The sequence below is a fragment of the Lemur catta genome, chromosome 14, assembly GCF_020740605.2.
Source record: "Lemur catta isolate mLemCat1 chromosome 14, mLemCat1.pri, whole genome shotgun sequence".
NCBI lineage: Eukaryota > Metazoa > Chordata > Mammalia > Primates > Lemuridae > Lemur > Lemur catta.
The window spans coordinates 55,609,872-55,627,192 of NC_059141.1; the positions used below are offsets into that span (position 1 = coordinate 55,609,872).

General features: G+C 34.7%; 1 protein-coding gene across 2 annotated transcripts in view; it reads right to left on the reverse strand.

The window, feature by feature from the left end:
- Positions 1 to 17,321, reverse strand: part of ADK (adenosine kinase) — a 497,861-nt gene that overhangs the window by 84,633 nt on the left and 395,907 nt on the right. For both annotated transcript variants that reach the window (XM_045568944.1, XM_045568945.1), the window contains exon 9: positions 10,873 to 10,987. In XM_045568944.1, coding sequence (XP_045424900.1) covers positions 10,873 to 10,987 — 115 coding nt within the window. The remainder of the gene's footprint in view (positions 1 to 10,872; positions 10,988 to 17,321) is intronic.

Sequence of the window (17,321 nt, forward strand, 5' to 3'; positions counted from 1 at the left end):
ACTTGATGGAACAAAAAAGAGAAATACACAATTCTCAATTATAGCAGAACACTTTAAAACACCAAGTAGTGCAGGCACGGTGGCTCAAATCTGTAATCCCAGCACTTTGGGAGGCTGAGGCGGGAGGATTGCTTGACGCCAGGAGTTTGAGACCAGCTTGGAAAACATAGCAAGACCCTGTTTCCATCAAGAATTAAAAAAAAAAATTCGCCAGGCATGGTAGTGTGTGCCTGTAGTCCCAGCTACTCGGGAAGCTGAGGTGGGAGGATCACTTCAGCCCAGAAATTTGAGGCTGTAGTGAGCTATAAACACACAACTGCATTCTAGCCTGGGTGAGAGAGTAAGACTCTGTCTCTCTAAAAAAAAAAAAAAAAAAAAAAACGTACATACAAAATGGACTATATGCTGGGCAAAAAGGGAAAATTTCAATAAATTTTAAAGAAACAGAATTACTCAGCATATGTTCTCTGATGACGGTGAAATTAGACCAAAAATCAATAACAAAAACATAATGAGAAAATCTCTAGATATTTGGAAATTAACTAAAACTTTCTAAATAACTTACGGAATAAATCAGAAATTACAATGGGAATTAGAAAATATTTTAAACTACAAACAATAAAAATAGGATATAACAAAATTTTCAAAATAAAAAAATACAGAAAACATTAGAAAATAATACACACTGGAAATTTTTTAAATGGAAAATATATAAATTGAGAAAATCAACAAAGGCAGAGTTAGTTCTTTATAAAACTAACAAAATTGATAAATCTTGTGGTGCCCATGGAAATGCACCTCTCAGGTCTGCTGTATGGAGCATAACTGACTGATGGCTACAGTTGCTGTGCTCTGAGACCACTACTGCATTCAAGCTGAGGCCACACTTGCCATGAGTGTGGGACTGAGCACAGGAGGAATACTATGAAGACCTATTCCTGGGGGATGTGGGACTCCTCTGATGGGCAACTTTGGCTGTAGGATTCCCCACTGGCTTTGTCAAAATTTTCTTAAGTATCCTGCAGTATACTAAGCCTCTTCCTGCCCAACCTTCCTTTTCTGTCTCTCTGAGGGTCAAACTCACAACAGAGTTTGACAGGTCTCCCTGCCTCCTCTGGCTGCCATTTGATTTTCCCTCACAGATGTTTTTCACAACAACTTTCATGAATGTCTAACCCCATCTTGGCATTTGCTTTTTGGAAAATCCAAATTAAACAAACCTCTAGAAACAATTATCAAGAAAGAACACAAATTTCTAAGATCAGGAAGTAGAAAAGGAACATCACTATAGATCCTACAGGAAGATGTGAGAATACTATTAATAATTTTATGCTAATAAATTTGCCTATTTAGATGAAGCAGACAAATCCTTAGAAAAATACAATTTATCAAAACAAGCACAGAAGTAAAAAAAAAACCAAAAAAACCACAAAACCCTGAACATCCTATTTAATTAAATAATCTGTAATTTTTAAAAAATACTACAGAGTACTCTCTAGGCTGAGATATTTTGATGAGTAAGCTCTTCCAAATATTTACATAAAAATAGCATAAATCTTATACATACTCTTCCAGAACAGAACAAAGACATTTTCCAATCCACTTTATGAGGCTATCACAATATTTCTACCAAAACTAAGAAGGATGTTACAAGAAAGGAAAATTACAAGACAAACTATCTAACAGACAACACTGCAAAATTCCTAAACAATCATCAGATAAAATCCAAGGAGACATCAAAAGGATATCATGACAATGTTGGGATTATTCCAAGAATCCAAAGGTGGATTACCATTCCAAAATCAATCTGTAATTTACACATTAAAAGCAAAAAAGGGGAAAAAAATCATATAGTAATTTTTAGATGCAGAAAAGTTATTTGATAAAATTAAACACCTATTCATGATTTTTTAAAAAATCTTAATAACAACAACAAAAACAGAACTCTCAGCAAACTGTTAATGGAAAGAAATTTCTGACCAGGTACAGTGGCTCATGCCTTTAATCCCAGCACTTTGGAAGGCTAAGGTGGGAGGATTGCTGGAGCCTAGGAGTTCGAGACCAGCCTGGGCAATAAGTGAGACCTCCATCTCTACAAAAACATTTTTGAAATAGCTGGGTGTGGTAGCACATTCCTGTACTCCCAGCTACTGGGGAGGCTGAGGTGGGAGGATTGCTTGAGCCTAGGAATTCGAGGCTGTAGTGAACTCTGATCTGTGCCACTGTGCTCCAGCCTGAGCAACAGAGCAAGATCCTATCTCAAAACAAAACAAAACAAAAACACAAAACACAAAACAAAACAAAAAAAAAAAAAGAAGGAAAAGAAATTTCCTTAACGTGATAAAGGGTATCTACAAAAAACCTATAGGAAACAGTATCCTTTTTGATAAAATATTGAAGGTTTTTAACCTGAGATTGAGAACGAGGCAAAGGTGCCCACTATAACCATTTTTATTGTACTTGTATTTAATGTGCCTTACTGTGCCAGCTAGTGCAGTAAGAAAAAAAAAGTACTGTATAAGAATTGGAAGAGAAGAAATGTAATTGTCTTTATTTACAGCTGATACCATTGTATACACAGAAAACATAAAAGCATTAACAGATAAATTATTGCAGTTGATATGTGAAAAGAAAGTCATTATCAAAAAACCTATATACCAGTAAAAAATAAATAGAAACAAAAACCTAAAAGGATACCATTTAAAAATAGCATCAAAAACATCAGATAACTAAGCATCTTACAAAGGATATATATACAAGACCTTTACACTGAAAATAACAAAACATTTTGAAAAAATTAAAGACCACAAATTAACAGAGGAAAATAATGTATGGATTAGAAGACAAAATACTATAAAGAAGCAACTACTTTCCAAATTGATTGTAGAGTAAATATGATCTAAAAAAATTCTAGTAAGGAATGGAAAAAATGTTTTGGTGACAATCAACAAGCTGATTCTAGAATTTATGTACAAATACAAAGGGCCAAGAAAAGCCGGGACAATCTTGAAGCAAAAAGACCAACACTACCAGATAAAAAGACTGATTATAAACCTAAGTAATTAGGAGAGTGTGCAACTAGTAAAGGAGAATGAGAACAATGGAACAGTCTATAAAAAGACTCACAGATATAAGGTCACCTGAAACATGACTAAAGTGTCAATGTAGTGCAGTTAAAGAAAGGATGTTCCTGTCAATGAATGATGCTGGATCACCTGTTTATTCACATGGGCAAAAGAAATGAATCATGCTCCCTACCCCATACCATATATGAACATTAATTTTAGATGGACCATGCTAGTTGAAGAGTAAAAGAATAAAAGTTTTAGCACTAATCATAAGGGGAAGACATTATAAATTGGACTACATTAAAATTAAGAGTTTTTTTAATCAAAAGATATTATGAAGAGAGTGAAAAGGCAAGCCAAAGCACGGGAGAAGATATATGCAACATATTTATCTGACAAAAGACTTATATGTAGACTGTAAAAAGAATTATAAATCCACATGACAAGCCAAGATGGTCAAAAGACTTCAAGAGGAACACCACAACAGGACATATCCAAATGCCAGTAAGCAGATGAAAAGGTACCCTGTCTCACTATATGTCAGGAAAATTCTAAACAAAATCAGTATTATATACTTATCAGAAGCTAAAATCAAAAGATAGATAGTAGCAAATACTGGTAAAGATGTAGAACTAGAGCTGTACCATAAAATGCTGATGGGAGTGTTCATTGATATATTTTTTTAGAAATTGGAAACTAAAAAATGGAATTCTTCTGCATCATAACTATGGTGATGGTTACATTATATGATCATGTATTTCTTAAAACCCACAGAACTTGGCATTAAAAAAGGTGAATTTTACTTATTGGGGGAAAGGGGGGAAACAACAACCAGGATGTGAAAGGAAACCAAAATGGAATACAAGCTCTAACAAACGACCCTACCTGTATTACAAATGAATAATGTAACCACACTGAAGTGGATGGAATAAAAGAACTAACTTAAGTTACTTTGGATAACAGTATTCTGTCTGGACACCATGCAAGTAAAGACAAGAAGACCTGTAAGCAAATACTATAGTAAAGTATTAACATTAATAAATCCATTAATAAATCAGTTTCTTACAAGGGTATGGGTAAACAGTTCAAAACTACTTTAGGATGAAATAAATAAGTAAATATATTTTAGATAATGAGAGCCAAATTTTCAATGTCAGAGGGAGAACTTATAAATAAGGAAAGGGTGAAGACTAGAATGAACCCTGTGTTGTTCGACTGGAGTAAGAGTTGTCAGTATGACTTCATGGTCTTTAAATATATAAACAGACATATGCAGAAATAAACATAGATGGATGTGTATACATAGGTTATTAGACATACATATACTGCCCAGCTCTATTTGCTAAGAGGGCCTAGAAGCAATGACACTCAAGAAACAAAGAGCTTATCTGGGCTGGGCATGGTGGCTCATGCCTGTAATCCTAGCACTCTGGGAGGCTGAGGTGGGCAGGTTGCTTGAGCTCAGGAGTTCAAGACCAGCCTGAGCAAGAGTGAGACCTAGTCCCTACTAAAATTAGAAAAATTAGCTGGGCGTCCTGGTGCATGCCTATAGTCTCCGCTTGAGCCCAGAAGTTTGAGGTTGCAGTGAGCCATGATAACACCACTGCACTCTAGCTGGGGCAAAGGGGTGACAGAGTAAGATACTATCTTAAAAAAAAAAAAAGCAGCATATCTGGTGCCCAGATCTGGGTTTCTAAATACTATTCTTCAGTAAAAGAAACCAGGGTTCCCTGAAGAAGTGGTTGATTCCAGGACTGAGGCTCACAAAATACAACATGAACCTGGGGCACCTTATGTTGCCAAAATGTAGGAAAGTAGGCCGGGCGCAGTGGCTCATGCCTGTAATCCTAGTACTCTGGGAGGCTGAGGCGGGCAGATCGTCTGACCTCAGGAGTTTGAGACCAGCCGAGCAAGAGCGAGACCCCATCTCTACTAAAAAAATAGAAAGAAATTAGCTGGACAACTAAAAATATATAGAAAACATTAGCCGGGCATGGTGGCACATGCCTGTAGTCCAAGTTACTCAGGAGGTTGAGGCAGGAGGATTGCTTGAGCCCAGGAGTTTGAGGTTGCTGTGAGCTAGGCTGATGCCACAGCACTCTAGCCCGGGCAACAGAGTGAGACTGTGTCTCAAAAAAAAAAAAAAAAAAAAAAAAAGGTAGGAAAGTACACAAAAAAGGATGGGGACAGAGCCAGACAAAAAGTCTACGTATTGGATGATTCCATTTCAAAAAGGGGCAAAACTAATTGTTAGTAGTAGAAGCCAAGATACTGGTTACCTTTGGTGGGGATAATGATTGGGAGAGGGCCTAAGGGGTGGCTTCTAAAGTTCCAGAAGTGTTATATTTCTTGATGTGGTTGCAGTTACACAGGTGTGTCCACTTGATGAAAACTTGTACCAATTCTGCATGCTTATAATACTCCAACAAACCATATGAGGTGTTCTATATTTTGATTGTGGTGGTTGTTACATGTTATTTAGGAAAATATATGTGAATTTTATTATATGTAATCTATATCTCAACAAATATAAAGGTCCTTCAAGAAATCAATGCTATAACAAGGCTTACATTTGCCTAGTGTAGGCTGTCTCTCATTCTGCCTTCTAATGGGATCCTATTTGATAGAAAAGTAGGAGTTGAAAGAAAGTCTCATTTCTTCAGGCCTGAGATCACTAAACTATATGAACCATACCCCAAAGATATTACTTTGTCAGGAATGTGAAAGTTCCACATATTATTCTAAGTTATTTTCTACCTCTTGGCTAATTAAACGACTTTGTCTTTTGTGGTTACAATAATCTAAAAATGGAACAGAGCTAATAACTTAGTTGTTTATATTCATGGATTAAGAAATATATTTTCTTTAAAATCTCAACTGGTAAGAACTTTTTTCTATAAATGCCATACACAGACATTCTAAAAGAATGCTACTCAATTTGTTCTATCCTTACCACAAGATCCCATGCCAACAAGATCATCATTTAAAATTGATTTGGCTGTAGTAGAGATAACATTTTCAAAATGATTTATATTAATATTTTGTAGCAGTAGGAGTTGGGATGATGTGCTGACATTCTTCCAACTGCTGAAATTGTTTTCCTTTAGAGTTTGCATTTTCTATTGCACACTTTCTGTGCTTTATGCCTACTAGAATTGCAAATCACATTGACCTTTTCTTAGAGTAATGGACGGCATTGAGTGTTTTCATAGAACATGAAAATGTAACCAGCGGATGAGGTAACATGTTTCTTTAAGGACTTAGGAACATGAAGACAAGTAACTTCAATACACCCATTGACTTATAATGAAATGACAAAGGGCACTGTGATGTGACTATCTTAAATTATAAGCACCTCAAAGGTGAGAGAATAAAGTAATCTGTAGGTTGCCTGTAGGAGTGAATGGGTCCTTGATACTTTTTGATGGATTGAAAGGGAGAAGCATTTACCAAGTCCTGACTCATTGAAGAACTAGACGCTTAGCTGTCTAGTTATTGAAGGTCTGTTTTTATCATTCCACAGGATCATAGAACTTGAGGCAAGATTATCAAATCACCTTATTCAATGATTCTCAAAGTGGGAGGTGGAGGACAGACAGGATTGCTCTATCACCTAAGGAAACTTTTTCAACAAATACACAACCCTACACTCCCCTTTCCCCAGTCCCTATCACCCGCATTCACATACATCTCCTCCTTGAGGATGTATATTCTAAGAGTCTTCGCAGGGATGTAGCAGATTGAGGGAAAGGTGCTCTTAAGAAGACAGGGCTGCATTTACTCAAAACTCACTGGGTGATTTTGGTATGACAGCACCCGTCTTCTAGTTGAAAACCTCTGACTTAATATATTTTCTCCCTTTGTGTAAAATTACAATTCAAACACCCAGAAAGAATTCTGAAAGTATTCAGAAAAGTCTACAATTTATTTTTCAGTGGACCTATTTCATTGTTTCACTTTAAGAGCCACTGTGTAAAATGTATTATTTTCAATTTAGAACAAAAGTCCTATTGGTTTTTCCAATTTTTAGTGATTTATTTAGTATAGAAACTTTGGGAAATTTAAACTTTCTATAAAGCGCTACATACATATGTATGTATACACGTACATACATATATAATTTTTTACTACAACCCTTGACACAATAAGGTGCTAACATATGAAGACCTCATTAATAGTTTCTGTCCAATAGGTAAAGAATATTGTACATTTCTCAGAATTTTACAGACACAGACACAGAAATGGTTTTTTCACTTGACTCTAATGTTCCTAAACAGGTACATTCAACATTTATTAAAAGGATCAAATTGGACAGAGTCTTCTTTTCTTTTCTGCCTTTATCCCTAGTATCTTATTCTGTTTGTTTTGATATGTTTATTTTTTTAAATTGTGATAAAATATGCAAAATATAAAAGTTACCATTTTAACAATTCTTGAGTACACAGCTCACGTGCCATTAAGTACATTCATATTGTTCTACAGTCATCACCACCACCCATCTCCACAATTTTTTTCATCTTGCAAAACTGAAACTTTGTACGCGTTAAACAATAACTGCATGTCCATTCCTTCCCCAGCCCCTGGCTACCACCACTCAAACTTCTGTCTCTATTAAGTTAACTACTCTAAGAATCTCCTATAAGTGGACTCATAAGGTATTTACCCTTTTGCATCTGGCTTATTTCACTTAGCATGTCTTCAAGATTCATCCATGTTGTACCATGTGCCAGAATTTCCTTCCTTTTTAAGGCTGAATAATATTCCATTGTATGTATATACCACATTTTGTTTATCCATTCTTCTGTTGATGGGCACTTGGGTTGTTTTCACCTTTTGGCTATTGTAAATAATGCTACTATGAACATGGGAAAACACATATCTGCTCAAGTTCCTGGTTTCAATTCTTTTGGGCATATAACCAAATGTGGAATTGCCCTGCCTGTTACCATTAATACTCTCCAGTGCCCAGCCCTCCCTCAAAAATTGTTGTGGAACTCAATTAGCCTGCGAGCACTAAAACAGTGATTGATGTGTAACATAACCTCTGGCTGGATGGTAATTCAATCTGAAAGAGGAGTGACCAATAAAACAGGGTGAATGGAAAATACTTTAGATTCACAGGCAATTTAAATAAGAAGAATTTAAAGAATTAAATTATAACATAAGAGAAAGTGGCTTATAGATACCATCTCTCAAAGGGAGAGAGATCTATAGAATAAAATTCCAAGGAAACTGATTTTGTTACATTATTGCTAAATGCCACAAATTTAACAGTCTGATCATTTAAAAATACTCTACGGTGTGAAGTTTAAGGCAGAATGATTCCTAATTAGTGTTTTAATAAGTGTGTTAGCACTGCCTTGTGCCATTCTGGAATGTCACTTATGGCAAATTAAGGGACACTTTCTCTCCCTATTTTCCATTAGTATTTTAATGCTAGGAGGTGGGAAAAAGCTGATCCATATTCAAGAGGAAAGGAGGGAAAACAATAACAAATTGGCATCTCTTCTGTGAATTGCCCCACAGGCCAAGCATTTTTATGTTCTTAATCATTATTAAATGACTTAACATGACACCCAGAGCCTGGCGAATGATTGCATCCTGACATGAGAACGAATTACAAATGAAATGAAAGATCAAGCCGTATTAGAGGACTGCCTCTGGGAAATGAAAATCTTTAATTCTCTTTTATTATTGACATTTATTTGGCTGCCATGAATAACAACATAGCAAAGAGATTCAGCTATGCTTGTGCACTGAATAGCTTATCCCAGGGCTCAAAACTGCATTAACATTTATCATGTTTGCTTTTGTAGCTGACACCACTGAACAGATTCTCTATCCATCTTGTATTTATCTTGCATTGCAGATATAGTGCATCCTCTAATTTAAGTTCATTTTCATATGGTAGGAACAGCAAAGATTAGCCAGTGTCTTTCCTCAAATAAATTCCTGCTTGTAAGCATTCCTAAGAATGGTTTAATAGATTTAATAAAGAATAAAATGAGTTCACAAGGAAATTCAGTCACAGGATCAGGAGGCTAATTTTCCATTTTGGGAAAATTGTGCAAATTCACAATGAGGAAGACACTTGTACAATATGTATATCTGGAATATATAAAGCCTTAAAATGAATGTCTCCATAAAGAGAAACCAAATAGTATTTTATGAATCTGAAGGTAGTACTACAGTTCTTATAAGAAGGCTGCATGTTTTTCACTTCTTTAAACTGCTCATGTCTAAGACGGGAATAAGCCACATACACGAAGAGACAGCAATTCAGATAGTTTGCATCAATACATGGATATCCTTTCAAAGTTCATTTCTTTTCTCTGTTGTACAAATTAACAACATGGCTTTTCCTGCCATAATGATAAAAGATTACATAGTACCTAGTGCCTTTGCTTACATGATCCTCTTTGACTGGAGTGCCCTCCTTTCTTTATATCCTTTCTAGAATTGAAGGCTTAGCAAGGATATCAATGTTTCTTGGGAAAGCTACTTAACATCTCTGAATCTTGTTTGAAAGATTATTTTTAAATTTTCTTTCTTTGTAATGCTTTAATTATGGATAATTTCAAACATACACACAAGTGGAGATAATAACATAATGACACTCATATAGGCACTGCCCAGTTTCAACAATTAATTTATGACCACTCTCATTTCATCTATACCACTACTTTATATTCACTGAATTATTTTGAAATGTTTTTTGAAGCAAATCTCTGAATCTTGCTTTTAACTATTCTAAAATAAGAAAGTTGATCTATATGTATCTATGTATCCTACAACATCATGTTGTAAACCTTAAATATACACAATAAAATTTATTTTTAAAAAGAAATAAGTAAAGTAAGAAAGTTGGGATGAATTACTTCTAGGGTCCCCAAATACAATATTTCATCTTTGACACTTTTCAGGCTTTATATCTAATCCAACAAAAATGTACTTCATATTCACTGTAACATCTTTCTTCAAGCTTTAGTGATATCCTCCGAGTCAATACAACCCATATAGTTTGCAACAATAAATAAGTCTAATTACACTTTACTTTGTACTCATATTTTACGTGTATGAAATTCATTTCCCAGTTAGATCCTTAAGGCCATTTCTTATATTTCAGTGTTTACCAGAGCACTGAACAAACACAAAGGTAATATTAATAATTGCTACCGTTTACAATAATTATTAATTAACTGATTGGTTTTAACCTGGATTGTTCAGACAGAATTAAAAGGGTTATATTTTGGCTTTAATAGTAGGTAGCATCGTATAAACAGTATTAATCATTTTAATCAATAACATGTTTGTTTACTAGATAAAATTCCTATTTTTTTTATGAGTGCTATAAAATAGATGGCTGAGTAAAAACAAAAATGAAATTTTCTTCTTGAAGGAAAATCTGAGGAAGTTAACTTATTTCTGGATTTTATTTATTTATAATTGAGTAAATTTATTTCATTCTAGCACAAGTATTTTACTAGTAAGATATATTCTTTTTTTCAGGAAAGACATTTCTTGACTGAAAAAACCTCCAAAATACCAAAGTAAATAAACTATAAAGTATATCAAAGTGGTTTTACTCCACTGAACTTAAATAAATTATCTTCTTGAAAATGAAATCTTAAAAAAAAAAAAGAAAATGAAATCTTTTCTACTGAGATCGAGGGTACGAATATTTAGTAAAAAACTATAAAAGGTACACTGCTTTGAATATATTATAATAGAAAGAATACAGAATTTTTCTTATAAATGATTAATCTCTATAATACTGGATTTCTCACACAGTTCCCACATGTACCTGTAGCCATTATGGTGTCATCTCTCCCTTGGGTGAAGATCACAATTCGCTGCCTCTTTGAGTTCACCTTTGGCAGGGCTTGCGTCTTTTTGGCTATCTCTTTAATGTCTTTAGTCTATTAATAAAAAGGAGGAAAAAATTCTCATAACCAGTATAACAAAGCACAACTATTATTAGATTAACAGTTTAGCTTCTGATGATCAAACAGAGAACCATACACTTATTAAGAGATTTTTTAAATAAAGTTAACAAATACAAAAATAAACAGAATAGTATAATAACATCCAAGAAACCCATCATCAATGCAAACATTTGAAATTTATGATGAATCTTATTTTATCTATACCCTCATCCACCTGCCTTTCCTATTATTCTGAAGCAAACCCAAAATACTATGTAATTTTATCTATAAATGTTTTAGTATGTATTTCTGAAAGGTAACAACTTAAACACAACCACATAACTATTATCATATTTTAAAAAATTGGCCAGGTGCAGTGGCTCACACCGGTAACCCTAGCACTCTGGGATGCTGAGGTGGGAGGATGGCTTGAGGTCAGGAGTTTGAGACCAGCCTGAGCAAGTGTGAGACCCTGTCTCTACTAAAAAATAGAAAAAAAATTAGCCTAGTATGGTGATATGTGCCTGTAGTCCCAGCTACTTGGGAGGCTGAAGCAGGAGGATTGTTTGAGCCCAGGAGTTTGAGATTACAGTGAGCTATGATTATGTCATTGCACTCTAGCCTGGGCAACAGAACGAGACTCTGTCTCAGAAAAAAAAAAAAAAAAAAAATTCCTTAATATTAGCAAATATCCAGTCAGTTTTCAAATTTGCAATTAAAGAGAGGTTTCTTAAAAGAGGAATATTTAATTATTTTAGAGGTTTATGTAACATAATTATGCTGACTTTGGAAATAACACAGTTGCTAAAATGCCAAATTTTTTCAAAGAACTGAAATGAGACAAAGAAATGCTAGCGCTTTCTGACACTGGATCCCCACCTCTCACCTCTCACAAAAATCAACTCACGATGGATAACAGACTTAAATCTAAGGCGTGAATTCTAGAAGAAAATGTTGGAAAACTCTTGTAGACATAGGCCTACGCACAGAATTTATGAAGAAGACCTCCAAAGCAATCACAGCAGCAACAAAAATAAATAAATGGGACCTGATCAAATTAAAAAGCTTCTGCACAGCCAAGGAAACTATCATTAGAGCAAATCTACAGAATGAGAGAAAATATTTGCTTTCTGCACATCCAATAAAGGGCTGATAACAAGAATCTATATAGAACTTAAGAAAATCAACAAGAAAAAAATCAAACAACCCCATTAATAAATGGGCAAAGGACATGAAAAGAAACTTTTCAAAAGAAGAGAGAATAATGGCCAGCAAACATGTAAAAAAGTGCTCAACATTTCTAATCATTTGGGAAATGCAAATCAAAACTACAATGAGATATCACCTAACTCCAGTGAGAATGGCTTTTATCAAAATTCCCCAAAACAACAAATGCTGGCATGGATGTGGAGAGACAGGAACACTTACACTGCTGGTGGAACTGCAAATTAGTACAACCCCTGTGGAAAGTAATTTGGAGATACCTCAAAGAGCTAAAAATATAAATACCATTTGATCTAGCAATCCCACTACTAGGCATCTACCCAAAGGAAGAAAAGACATTCTATAATAAAGACATCTGCACTCGAATGTTTATGGCAGGACAATTCACAATTGCAAAGATGTAGAAACAACCCAAGTGCCCATCAATACATGAGTGGATTAATAAAATGTGGTATATGTTTACTATGGAATACTACTCAACTACAAAAAACAATAGTGATCTAGCACCTCTTGTATTATCCTAGATAGAGCTGGAGCCCATCCTTCGAAGTGAGGTATCATAAGAATGGAAAAACAAGTACCACATGTACTCGCCATCAAATTGGTACTAACTGATCAACTCTAAGGTGCTCACATGGTAGTAATATTCACTGGGTGCCGGCCAGGTGAAGGGCTGGGGGTGTGTAAACTCACAACTAATGGAGGCAGAGCACGACATGTAACCAAAATGTTTGTACCCCCATAATATCCTGAAATAATAAAAAAAAAAGGATAAAGTTAAAAAATTATAAATTAATTGTGAAAACTTGATGCTGTTTTTCATACTACATAGGCCATGAAGTATTATATAATAAATGTTTTGGAATCTTGTGATCTAACTCCTAAGCTAAAGGTAGACTTTTAAAATCATGTTTTCAACCATTTTAGAGAATTTAAAAATCCATGTCTGCATTCAGTGGGCCTCTAAAACTGTCCATGGCTTGGGGTTTGTTGGTAGTTTGCTCTATCACTGTGCAAAGTTTCAAACAGTTATGGAGAAATATATACCAGAGGAGAAACACATACGAGAGGGAAAATACATCTGAGTGGCATAAATGAAGGATGTATAGGAGAGAAAAAATAGGATATATAAGAAAGAAAAATTTAGGTAAGCAAAGCAGACAAGTCATGGTGGTTTACAGTGGTTATAAACAGTATCAGAAACTATCACATTTTTAAAGGTATGACAATCTGTAGTGAAATATTTGTATGTTGTTTGTTCACTAAATACTTAAAAAATTCCAGATAATATATGAAGCTAAGCTTCTAATACACCTAATATGATGATTTCCAGAGGACTGTTGTTTTTGGAAAGAATTGCCACTTGTGGTAGGACAATGCTTCTGACTTTTCAAACATGCTGACTATTTTGCTTTTGGTTACTTATTTTAGAACAGAACTAAGCCTGAACTCTGATGAGAAAAATTGCTTCAGTTTCTAGAGACAGACTATTATGAATGACTAGTAACAGCTGAAAGGACCAAAATATGCCATATGATAATAATGTCTTCATTCTCTTAAATAAGTGTACACATTTAATTAAAATGACACACATATATTCTGCCAATTTCCTTAGCACAAATATATTTTACCACTATAGGATTTTTGCTCATGATTAAGTACAGTTCATATTTAATAAAGATGAAAGAGGCAAGCATATTCACTTAATCATCTTAAAAGCAGAATGTTATGCATGTACTAGATGTTTTTTAAAAGGGAGCCTTTCTTCAAGGTGGTATAAGGAATAAATTAAGAATAAGATTCCATGGTTGCTTTCTACCAACGCTGTGCCACAAATTGTTATGGGAGTTTTGGTAATTTAATCAAAGAAACCTTTCTTATGTCTCAAATTAAATCTTATAAAAATGGCAATTAAAGGTTGAAGTAAACTCTCCAAATATAAAACATAAATCTCTCCAGATTTGTATCCACATCCACACTTCATACAAAAATCTCTTTGCCACTCACTCTGGGATCACTGTCAGTAAGCACCTAATCTACGTTTCTCACTATGCCTTGAGGACCCATTGCTTGCTCACAATAGTTGATTCCCATCTAGTATAAAAATCTTTCTCCAAACCTCAGTTTTATCTTCCCATAGCTACATATTTCTAGTCGTACAGTATTTCCCCTTCTCATACCCCATACCCTACGTTCTTCTCTCTTACACTTAAGCTCACTCATCTTAACAATGAAAGTACAAGGAATTTTAGAGTATGACAGATCTGGACTTACTATTTCTGAGACCCTGAGCAGGTTAATAAATCTCTCTAAGGCTCCATTTCCTCATCTACACAACTAAAAAAATTCACATTAAAAGATGTTGGGAGCTAAATATGCTAAAATTCATGGGCAAAAGTTTGAAATAGGATATTTACATAGTCACAAAGTATCTTCTCCTAATATACTTATTCATTAAAAAGAAAAAATAGTAATGTTACAATGGTGAAAACTGACAGACATCAGCTTAACCCAGGGATCAATTTAGTGATGCTAAAATTAATGGATGAAATTGGATATTTGCATAGTCCCAAAGTATCTCCTCTAAGATATTTGTTAATTACAGTGGGAAAGTAGTAACTTTACAGAGGATAAACCAGCAAACAACACCCTTAACCTAGTGATCAAGGTTAACATCCTCAGCAATAAGACATTACGACATTGTGTACCTCCCTGATACGACACACTGAAAAGGACACATCGCTTCTGTGGTCTTCCTTCCCAAAATGCATAAGCTCAACTTGATCATGAGAAAACATAAGACAAACTTAAATTGAGGGATTTTCCACAAAATGACTGACTGTTTCTCTTCAAAAGTATCAAAGTAATGACCAAGAAGGAAAGAGTGAGAAATTGTCCCAGAGTAAAAGAGACTAAGGAGACACAACAAAGAAATGCAGCGTTAAAAAGAAAAAGGAAATTAGAGGAAAAACTGATGAGATCAGAATAAAGCCTGTAGTTGAGTTTTTGGTACTGTACCCATGTTAACTTCTGGTTTTGGTGATTATGCTTTGGCTATGTAAGACATTAATATTAGGGGAAGCTGGGTGAAGAGTGAATTCTATACTATTTTTGCAATTTTTCTAAGACTAAGGTTATTTTAAAATAAAAAGTTAAAATAGTTGTTGAGAGAATGAAAGAGGATACGGTAAGTGAAAGCACTTAATGCAATATTTAGTGCATGCTAATAACAATAAATATTAATTTCTTTCCTCTAATGACTCTCATTTTAATATTCCCTAAAACTGTCACATCCTTAGGTTGCCCCAAAATCTCTAGAAAGGGCCTCAAGAGTTTTGAGTATTGAGAATTCAATTACAGTATCTAATAAGGGAGGAGAAAGATAAAATAGGGGAAGAGAAGTATGAGTTCATACAATTGAACTATGAGCCATGTATATAGCTCTAAAGTGCTCACGAAATCTTAACTTCTCCAGGCAGTAGGTACTATTATTATCCCTATGAGCCACGCACACAGCTCTAAAGTATTCATTAAATATTAACTGCTCTAGGCAGTAGGTACTTTTATAATAACCCATTTTATAGATGAAGAAACTGAATCATACAGAGGGTCAGTAACTTGCATAAGGTCACAAATATAAGTAGTGGAGCCAGGACGAGCATTCACGAAGTCTGACACCAGGGGTCATAGTCTTAACCACTATTCTATGCTATCTACTGATCATATTGCTTCTATGAATTCTGGCAATGTGCTTTCTGTTGCTGTTATCACAAAACTATAGCATGTTCATCCTAAATCATTTTTCTGCAACATTCACAAGTCATTCTGATCTTGTATTTAAGTTTGCTATTTTTTCTTAATTATTTTGGCTTATATTTTATCCCAGCGAATTTCAATTTTTGAGTTTCAAGATATTTCTCACTTTCCAAGGTCATTTTGAAATCTAATCTCCTTTTCCAGTATATTAGAATGTGAGAGAGAAAGCAGTGCAGTTTATAGTAAAGAGCACTAGACATAGAGAGCTGAGCTCTGGTTTTGGCTCCATTATGTATATAACCTTGAACAAGTTATATAGCCTATCTTTTATCTGTTGAACTGAGATGGCAATACATGCCCTAGCTACTTCCCAAGGTTTGTGTGACCATTAAATGTATTAATGATATGTTGGAAAAGATTTTATAAGCTGTGAGACATTTTATAAATGTAAAATTATGCTTTTATTGTCATTGGTGATTATACATAACTTAAATTTAGCATTGTCTTCCAAATTAAAGAATATATTCTCTTCATTCCATTTTTAACAAGCTGGTGATACAAATGTTAAACAATTCTGTCACAATCTACCTACTTCTACAGACAGCTGATTGTGGTGCTCCCACACATTTCTTCACCTCGCGATACCCTTTGCTGTTTTGTTTTCCAAATAGAAACTCCCATAATAGTTATGCTGTTCATACAATGTGTCAGTCACCAGCCTGATCTCATGCTCCCTCCTCACACATTCCATGCCAGTCCCGTTGGCCTGCTGTCACTTCCTGGAGTACACGGTACACTATGTTCTTTCTTGTTTGGAAGCCTTTGTGCTCCTGTTCCCTCTGTTTGAAATTTGTTTCCCTGTTTGTCTGGCTTTTTTCTGTCATTACTAGATATTTGCATTTTTCAGGCTTTACTTTCTCAGAGTCATCCCATGGCCATCATACCTAAAATAGGAACCTTTCCCACATTCTCTTCCACAAAATACTCTCTGGTCATTTCCACTTTGTCTTCGGGGCCTATCAGCAGGGTAGGCACATAGTAAGTGCTCAGTAAATATTTGTTGAATAAATAAATGATTAAATGGAGAGAATTAGAAGACTATCTTATCTCTTTCCCTTAATCTATTTTAAAATTGTCCTCTTTGGGGGTCCAGGCACCTATAAAAGCAGCACTGTACTCTTTTAGCCAGCAGGACTTGATTTAGTGTCTTATTTTCAGAAACTCTGAGTGATCATTCATTGAATTCTTTATATTATATTTGTAAAGAAGATAAGAACCTTAGAATCACTTTAGAGAATTCTGTGGGAATCAACGCTTCTTGAATATTCTCTGTGGACTTTCTATCTGA